The sequence below is a fragment of the Rattus rattus genome, chromosome 9 (assembly GCF_011064425.1).
Source record: "Rattus rattus isolate New Zealand chromosome 9, Rrattus_CSIRO_v1, whole genome shotgun sequence".
NCBI lineage: Eukaryota > Metazoa > Chordata > Mammalia > Rodentia > Muridae > Rattus > Rattus rattus.
The window spans coordinates 59,261,648-59,271,189 of record NC_046162.1 but is presented as its reverse complement, the minus strand read 5'-3'; the positions used below and the strand labels follow the sequence as shown (position 1 = coordinate 59,271,189).

At 53.2% G+C, this 9,542-nt stretch overlaps 1 protein-coding gene across 1 annotated transcript in view; it reads left to right on the top strand.

The window, feature by feature from the left end:
• Positions 1–7,007: 7,007 nt before the first annotated feature.
• The window catches only part of Dlx3 (distal-less homeobox 3), a 5,219-nt gene continuing 2,684 nt past the window's right edge, over positions 7,008–9,542 (top strand). The window contains exons 1-2 of the mRNA XM_032913943.1: positions 7,008–7,510; positions 8,566–8,756. Coding sequence (XP_032769834.1) covers positions 7,186–7,510; positions 8,566–8,756 — 516 coding nt within the window. The 5' untranslated portion in view covers positions 7,008–7,185. The remainder of the gene's footprint in view (positions 7,511–8,565; positions 8,757–9,542) is intronic.

The following is a 9,542-nucleotide window of genomic DNA, read 5'->3' as shown; positions in this document are numbered from 1 at the left end:
CTTTTCCCTCCCCACTTAACATGAATTCTTAAACTACCTCTGCTTCTCCCTGACTTTCAAGGCCAGCCCTTACCCACTGCAGCCAGGAGCCTAGCTCCCTGCACCCCAGAGGGTGCACTGGAACACCAAGAAATCTCCTATGTTGTGTACCTTCAGTCCTTTCTGGTCCCCTTGGCTGCAGATTCCCTTTAGACTTTCTGTTCACTCTCCCTGTGCCTTGGAGTCCACCAGTTCTCTCTCAATAGCTTAACGTTACCCTTACAGCACATGTGTACTGATGGGAAAGGCCCAAATAGCTTGAACAGTCCCTGCTACCCTAAGATGTTTCGAACAGACAGAAAGGCTCAAGGGTTGCCTTAAACAATACCCATATGGTCAGTTACCCTGTAACCTCTGAACAAACCAGAAGGCTCACCCGCCTAGGCCCCAGAGTAAGCTAAGATCGCCTGCCCTATTGCCTGCCCTAGCCAGTAGGCCCAGTGTTTGGGCTTGGGGAGGAGTTGGTGTGTTCTACATCACCCTGAGCTGCACAGCAAGACTCTGTCTCAAAGAAAGAGGAGGAAGAAGAGGAGGAGGGGAGGGGAGGAGGAGCAGAAGGAAGAGGGGGAGGGAGAGGAGGACAAAGATGGGCTCAGATCTTGAACCCACCATTTATGTGTTCGCTCTGTGCCTCAGTTTCCCCCTCTGACAAAAGGCAGAAAGAAGGGTACCCACGTCAAGGATCCTAGGGATTAGTGAGTGAACTCTGGTTTGCTGAGCCGTCCTTATCATTTAATCTTCCTTCCTGATGCAACAGGAGCAATCGCCTCTTTGGTGGGGTTCCAGATTCTTCCCTCCCGCCTACCTCCTCAGGGAGGGCACCAGTTCCAACCAACATCAAAACAGGCTTGCTCCCATTTCAAACACTCACACCCCTGCTCCCAGCAAGCCCTCATCTTCAGCCCTCTCTGGCCCTCTGCAGCCTCCACGACCTTCTGAGCTGCCCGCACTTGCCCTGAGCATCCTTCCCTCCCACTCTCCTCTCAGGCAGCATTGGCCCCCTTCCCCAGCTCCTCCCACATGTCCAACCGACTCCATGGGAGATGGCATCCTCATGGTGCCCCAACCGGGCCACATAACTACCTTTGAGCTCACTGGCCACACCCTCCACTTTGAAGCTCTCCTTCGGAGCCACCACCACCACTCAGGGTCCTTCTCACTGCCTCTCACTTCTGACCACTCTCGGCTGCCATTTTCCTTGGCTCTGTGCATTCTTCTTCCCTCCCAGAACAGTTCATCTATGCCAGAGGCTCCAATGCAGCAAAATGCCAGACTTGGTTTTCATTCCTTTTTTTTTTTTTTTTTTTTGGGTTCTCTTTTTTGGAGCTGGGAACCAGAACAGGCCTTGCGCTTGCTAGCAAGCGCTCTACCACTGAGCTAAATCCCCCAACCCCCTTTTTTTTTTTTTTAAAGATTTATTTATTTATTATATGTGGTAGTATACTGTCTCTGTCTGCAGACACACCAGAAGAGGGCATCAGATCCCATTACAGATGGTAGTGAGCCACCATGTGGTTGCTGGGATTTGAACTCAGGACCTTTGGAAGAGCAGTTGGTGCTCTTAACCATTGAGACATCTCTCCAGCCCTCGGTTTTCATTCCTAGCCCTTCCTTCCTTCCTTCCTTCCTTCCTTCCTTCCTTCCTTCCTTCCTTCCTTCCTTCCTTCCGGGTTTGGGGATTTAGCTCAGTGGTAGAGCACTTGCCTAGCGAGCGCAAGGCCCTGGGTTCGGTCCCCAGCTCCGGAAAAAAAAAAGAAAAAGAAAAAAATCCTTCCTTCCTTTCCTTCTCCTCCTCTTCCTCTTCTTGTTCTTCTTTTGGTTGTTGTTAAGACATGGCAGTACTAGTTGTACTAGAACTCATTGTGGACCAGGCTGGCCTTGAACTCACAGACATCCTCCTACCTCTAAATTCCAAGTCCTGCAACTAAAGAAGTCCCGCCCCCGCCCCGCCCACCTCCCCATGCCTGGCTGCTGATTGGTTTTTCAGAGCCATGTGACCTGTTACCAACTGCCGCTGGACAGACCTTCCTAGGTGTCTCAGTGATGCTCAGTGGAGACTTGAGAGAACTGCTTGGCAGGATCCTCTACAGTCAGTCACCCATACACATGCCACATTCTGCCCTCGGGCACGAAACACGCATGCAGCGAAAGACAGGTGCAAGAATAGTCCTCTCGGCGATAGATACTTAGGATCGCCTCAGACTGGAAGCTGCCCAAATTCCCGTCAACTGCAGAGCAGATAAATGCCTGGTGGTGTAGTCTATGACAGGAGGCTCGCACAGAACGCGCCAGTGTACTCCACACCGTGCGTGCATCTTACAATACAGTGTTGAGTAAAACAAGACCAGGCGGAGCCAGGAGAGCCATCGATACAGCATGTATCATAAGGCCGTCCCCAGTGCTGCGAAGGAAGAAAATGATGGAAAGCAGGGGAGAAGGAGAAAGAGGGGAGGAGGGGGAAGAGGAGGGGGAGGGGAAGGCGGAGACAAAGACAAAAGAGTGTATACTGCATCCTTCCATTTACCTAAAAGTTAAAGTTAAAAGGGATGGCTCAGCATCCCTTGCTCCTGCAGAGGACCGGGGCTCAGTTCCTGGCACCCACATGGTGGCTCACAACCATCCTTAACTCTGGTCCCAGGGGATCAAATGACCTCTTTGACCTTTTTTGGGTCCCAGGCACACATGCAGGCAAAAATGCCCAGATACATAACATAATGTAAGTGAGTCTTTAAAAAAAAAAAAAATATATATATATATTTGTGTTTGGCTTTTTTTTTTTTAAGATTTATTTTATTTATGTGAGCACACTGTAGCTGTCTTCAGACACACCAGAAGAGGACATCGGATCCCATTTCAGATGGTTGTGAGCCATCTGGGAATTGAACTCGGAACCTCTGGAAGAGCAGTCAGTGCTCTTAACCACTGAGCCATTAAAACTTTTTAATGGGGGGTTGGGATTTAGCTCAGTGGTAGAAAGGCTTGCCTAGGAAGCGCAAGGCCCTGGGTTCGGTCCCCAGCTCCAAAAAAAAGAAAAAAAAAAAAAAAACAACTTTTTAATGGTTCTCTGCAGCCTATGAATACAGTACATAGTCCTGATATTCCACTTCCAGGACTGATTTCTGAGCCCCTGCCTCACTTTTAGGGCCTCCCTGCCACTGACACCCACATACTAAATTCTAGGCAGCTCCCCAAGACTTTGCACAGCCTTTTCCAGCATCTGGAAACCACTCTTTCCTGCTATCCCTGGACCAAACCCCACACCTCTTCCAGGTCTTGCTTCCGATGCCCTCCTGCCTCTCTACCACGGCAGCCCATACAACCCTCACCCCATCACCCACCACACCAACCAGTTCCCAGAGTGCCCACATCCCAGGATGCAAGTTGGGCCCCATGAAGAGGACATCAGGTCTGACTTGAATGTCAGCTCATCAGCACCCAAGACGTGGACGCACTGTAGAAGCTCTACAAACACTATACCTGGATGAGACTCTGGAAAGGTGTGCAAATTGCTCCTTGACTTGAAAGCAAGAAACCCAAAGAGAGGCGTCATTGACCAAACAAAGATGGGAGAACAGAGAAGGAGCTGGAAACCACAGAGTAATCCAAGACAGAGTTATGGGGACCTTTGTCCTGTAGCTGCAGAAGGCTGATTTCCAGCTTTCTGGAGATTAAGACACTACCTGCTTATGACCACTAGATGGCGCCAGGTCCCCAGGCAAGGAAGAAAGCAAGCCTGCCTACACACCTGGCTCCATCCTTTTCCTGAATGTCGTCCCTCTGCTGCTTCCTTGTGAACGGTGCCTGTAGTGTCCAATTGGCCTGATACCTGGTCTCCAAGAAACGGGACCATAGCAGGCACCTCTTCTCCATGTCAGAGACAGTGTGTGCAATAGACCTTGACCTGGACACCAGCCAGCGCCCTTCACTCCTGCCGGTCTCCTAGAGGTCTGTCACCTGTCACCAGCCGCCTTGTTTCACCCCTCCTTCAGGAGCAGGGCTCTGGCTAGCTGACACTTGCTCATCTTGCTGGACCAGATGAAGTCCAGTGGGTGACACCAATCCTACTGCATCTTCTGGCTGCCTTTCTGCCCAGCTACCACACAGCTGTTGGTGGCTCCCTTCCTTGCTGATCTTAGGGACCCCCTCAGGAACAACTACGAACTCAATTCCATTGAGAATGAGTTCTGTGCCTGCTTCAGACCTTCCATCAACCATGCCTCAGCCTCAGCCTGGCCTCTGTTAGAACAGTACCAAGGGGATCCAGCTCCTCTCATTTAGTCACTCAACAAACATTTCCCAAAGACTATCTTATGTATCTGAAGGATTATGGTGAATGAGGTAGGCATTCCCCAGCACACTGCAACAGGGACAAGGTGTTAACCACACAAACCATTTTTAAATAATAATCCTCCTCCTCCTCCTCCTCCTCCTCCTCCTCCTCCTCCTCCTCCTCCTCCTCCTCCTCCCTCCTCCCCCCTCCCCCCCCTCAACAGGGTTTCTCTGTAGCCGTGGTTATCCTAGAACTAGCTCTGTAGACCAGGCTGGCCTTGAACACACAGAGATCCATTTGCCTCTGCCTCCCTAGTGCTGGGGTTAAAGGCATACGCTGCCACGCCCAGCCTTAAATGCTTCTTGACGCTGCTGTTGTGATTTCAGTCTGTTTCCAGAGCACAACAGACCTTGGAAATTACCCTAAAATAACTCACTACCACCCCAAGGCTCCTGTGCGCACTCACGGCCAGGCCCAGATGGGGTGAGGGGAGACTGGGGCATCTCCGAATCACCTGTCACTCCAGTTGAATGAATGAACGAACTCTCGAGACAGTTTGCCCGACGCTGTCCCTTCCCTGTGGGCAGCTGGGGGCTCCAAAACAGGCCCTCCCCGCCGCCCCCGCTTGCATCCTGGGAGGGGAACCGGCAGCCCAGTGCCCTTCCTGCCCCCAACGCCCCGGGCTCCTTGGGCGCCCTCTTGGCAGAAGAACAGAGGGCATCCAGAGCGGGTGGCAACTCGTCCCGCCACGAGCTCGCAGCGGCGGGCGATAGGAGCTGGGGGGACGCTCAGATAGACAGACAGATAGCGCTCCCCTCTCCCGCCCCCGCCCCCACCTTTCCCACGCGGCGGCCTCCCGGGGCGGCCCAGGCCAGGCGGTCACCTACTCCTGTCCCTGCTCCCTGACCAGGGCCTGCTAGTTCGCCAAGCCCAAGTTTTTCCGGGCTTAGCATCCTGTGGCTGGATCTAACATTGAAACATCTCACCATGCCCCCTCAACACTCTAAGCCGAATGAGACCCCTTTCCTCTCTGCCTGCTAGCTCCTTAAGACAGCCTTAAGGCAGATTGCAGAACCTTGGAACAACCACGAGGTGGCGCGCTGGCACTGTGTGTCCTGGCTAGGCAAAGCAAGGAGATACAAAGTTCGAGATGTGTAAGGAAGGCCTGGGGATGGAGGGGGTAATGGGAACTGAAATTGGGAGAAGGCTCCTTCCTCCACGGATAGATTTGGGAGTAGAAACGGGGGTGCAATAGAGAAATATGATTGGCATCCGGAACAGCAAATATTATTACCTGGGAACTGGACTTAGAGAGCCAGACAGACAGGAGGGTTGAAGATCGCTCTAGGGTGAGAAGCCTCTTCATCAGGGCGTTCATGGACAGAAGACATTGAATGAAGTACCTGGCTCCTATCTGTGCACATTTGGGTACACATAGCTGTCTGGTCAGTCGTTCACAACCCTACACTTCCACTGCCTCACCCCCCACACACACACTTGCACACACTTTCTCACGGGCACTCTTGTGGACCTCACTTGTGGGCACACTGTGGACCGTCTGCATTTTGTGGAAGATGTAACATACATCTTTAACCCCTAACAACATCTGTGCTCCCAAGTGCTGTCCCATACTGAGGGGAGCCTGCCTCAAAAAGCCAGCCTCATAGGGGACAACTCATGGTTCTTGCCATTTAACCTGGTCCCTCTGAAATGGCACACATACAGTTGGGGGACACATACAATTGGGGGTATCTCCGTCTTCTAAAGCAGCCCCTAAATTCATACAGCCTTACTCCGGTAGGATGCTCCCACGTCCGACGTATGACTTGCAGGCCCAAGGTGCTTCTGCTTGGTCAGATTCTTCCTTCATAATTTTTTTTTCTTTTTTTCGGAGCTGGGGACTGAACCCAGGGCCTTGTGCTTGCTAGGCAAGCGCTCTACCACTGAGCTAAATCCCCAACCTCCTTCATAATTTTTAAACTTACATTTCATACCTGCAGTGTCATGAAGATAATATATTAATATAGTCCAACATTTTTAAAACATGGACATTCCTTTTTCTTCTTCTTCTTCTTCTTCTTCTTCTTCTTCTTCTTCTTCTTCTTCTTCTTCTTCTTCTTCTTCTTCTTCTTCTTCTTCTTTTTTTTTTTCTTTTTTCCCCCTTCGAACTTTAAGGGCGATCGAAATTATTTTCCTGGACCCTGGGTCCTTGCCACTTTGTCATTTGCATAGAACACACAGACATCACCAAGGACCACCTCCTTCCATAAACACCCAATGGATAAATTCCCCTCCTTCCTCATCTCACCTAAGCCCACCCCTGGCCACTAAAACAGACAGACTAGTAGATCCTGGGGGCTCTGCACAGCCAGCCACTCCACCACACATTCGGAAAATTTATCTGAGGTGGAGCATAGGAGGAACATAGTGGTGCTGGCAGTGGTGTGTGTGTGTGTGTGTGTGTGTGTGTGTGTGTGTGTGTGTGTGTGTGTGTGTGTGTGTGTGTGTGTATTAGGGGTAACAACAAAGAGGGTTGAGAGGGTTGGGGGAGCCAGTGAGAAAGCGCGAGCATGTTTTGCCTCGAAGGCAAGACTTACAGCCAATCAGCGCTCAGGAGCCTCCCTCAGAGACTCCAACATTGAGTCTATAACCGGCTGGCCGGGCGGAGCTGGCAGCATTTGACTGTGGCTTGGGACGCTGAGAGAGGCACGCAGCTACTGACCGACGACCGGCGATGGTCTAGGCGCCCCTTGGCCACCCCCACCCCCGACGCGACCGCGTCCTGCCCTCGCCCTCTGGACACACACCCCACCTGGGCTCCTCCGCCCGTTCGGCGCTCCTCGGAGGAAGCCCGGGGTGTTGCGGCGCTCGCCAGCATGAGCGGCTCCTTCGATCGCAAGCTCAGCAGCATCCTCACCGACATCTCCAGCTCGCTTAGCTGCCATGCGGGCTCCAAGGACTCGCCCACCCTGCCCGAGTCTTCGGTCACTGACCTGGGCTATTACAGCGCTCCCCAACATGACTACTACTCGGGCCAGCCCTACGGCCAGACGGTGAACCCCTACACCTACCACCACCAGTTCAATCTCAATGGGCTCGCAGGCACCGGCGCTTACTCGCCCAAGTCGGAATATACCTACGGGGGATCCTACAGACAGTATGGAGCGTACCGGGAGCAGCCTTTGCCTGCCCAGGACCCAGGTGAGGATACCCGGGTTGTGGAGAGGGTGCGAGGGATTATAAGGTTCCCAAGTGAGAGGATGTCTGGCAATGGATGCTGAAACCTAGGGCAACTCAAGGTTAAGAAATGGAAGAGTTGAAGATTAGAGGAGACCCGATTAGATGACTTCCAGAGGGGCGAACCACACTCCGAAGAGACTCGCACTGTGCGCTGCGGTCTCCTGGAGATTCCGGGGCAGCCGGGGCCATCGGGAGTGCTCTCCGGTTGATCAAGGGAACCTTCAGTGTCGCGATCCCTCTGGCATTAGAGCCGGTAACCCAAGAGGGTCGCCAAGGGCTTGAGCGGAGGCAGCGAGGGCTGGAGGTTCCAGGGCCCTTCTTCTGGACGCCCGTCCCGGGAAACCCGTAGTAGTGAAAGGCACGTGGAGAAAGACCCAAAGAAGTCCCAGAAGTGGAGGAAGGAAAGACTGAGAAGTAGAGATGTGGAGAGAGAAGTGGGGACAGTGAGAAAGAAACGGGGAGGAATGAGAAAAAGCACAGCAGAAAGCAACCGAGGAAAGGAAAAGGGAGAGAGGAGAGAGGGAAGTAAGAAAAAGAAGAGAACGGAGGAAAGGAAGGAGAGGGAAGGAAAAGAAGACAGAGAGAAAGGAAAGAGACTGAGAAAACAATGGTACTGCCCTTGAAACAAATTAACCTGAACTAGGAAGTTTATTAAAAGGGGATGGGGAGTGGGGACCAGGAGTGGGAGACGCCACCGCGGTTAGGTGGGTCACTAAAGAAGAGTGGCTGAGCCGGGAAGGCGTCTGGAGCGAGCTGCGCGGTCCTCGCCCAGTCGGTTGCTGGCGCCGGGGCCGGCGCTTCGGGGCCCCGGGTGCAGAGCTGGGAGCGCCGCGTCGTGGGCGGCCGCCGGTCCGGCTGGATCGCTGCTGTTCCCTCCCTGGGCGCGGGCGGCACAAGGCTCCTCCAAGAAGTCCCGGGGAGATCAGTGGGCCGGAGGGTGCGGCGTCGGACGGTGGGAACTCATGGAAAACACGGGGGTCGCAGGCTGAGACTAAACTGGTGTTTTCCACCTACAGTGTCGGTGAAAGAGGAGCCGGAAGCCGAGGTACGCATGGTGAACGGCAAGCCCAAGAAGGTCCGAAAGCCACGAACGATCTACTCCAGCTATCAGCTGGCTGCCCTGCAGCGCCGTTTCCAGAAAGCCCAGTATCTGGCCTTGCCTGAGCGCGCCGAGCTAGCTGCACAGCTGGGCCTCACACAAACACAGGTTAGTACTGAACGCTCCAGGGTCTCTGGAGGCAGATGGGAGCATGAGGGACCTGGGGATTCCCTAGGTACCTCTGAGCCTGGCTGGCCGGTTAAACACCCCCACCACCAGCCCTTGCCCCGCAGCCCATTGTAGGAACTCCTGCCTGCGCTGTGAGTGGCTGAGTCTCAGCTTTGAAAGAAAGGGTTACAGTAGCCAGCGAGCATAGAAAGGTGCAATGTGCATCTTTGTGAACTTACGCAACTGTGTATGTCTGTCACAGAGACATGCCCTCCCCTACACCCCAGAACTCCTAGCTCCCAAGACCCTCAGCAACGTTATAGGACGTAGGAGCCCCTGTCGCCTCTCTCCCAAGCTAAGTATGAAGTATGTGCGTGTAGGATTTACATGTAACATTCTAGGAAATACTCACATAAAGAATAGGGTCCTTTAAGGGTCATTTTGCAAACAGAACGCAACTATCTGTGATGGGACCCCCGCGCATGCACGCGCGAACACACACACACACACACACACACACACACACACACACACACACACACAAAGTATGCTTGTATAAAAACGTCATGATCTTGCTTCCCACCCAAACGCCTAAGCAGAGAGGTTCTCCACTAAAAGGACCTAGGGATCAGAAAGTAGGAAGTCCACCCCCACCCTCTTACCTGTCTCTAAACCCCAAGCAGCCTCACAGCTCTGGGGAGGAATGTCGGGTGCCTAGCTCCCTACAGGTGTTGACAGGCTGGCTTTGGTTGCGGCTGGGCTGTGTGGGGCCTGGTCCATCGGGAA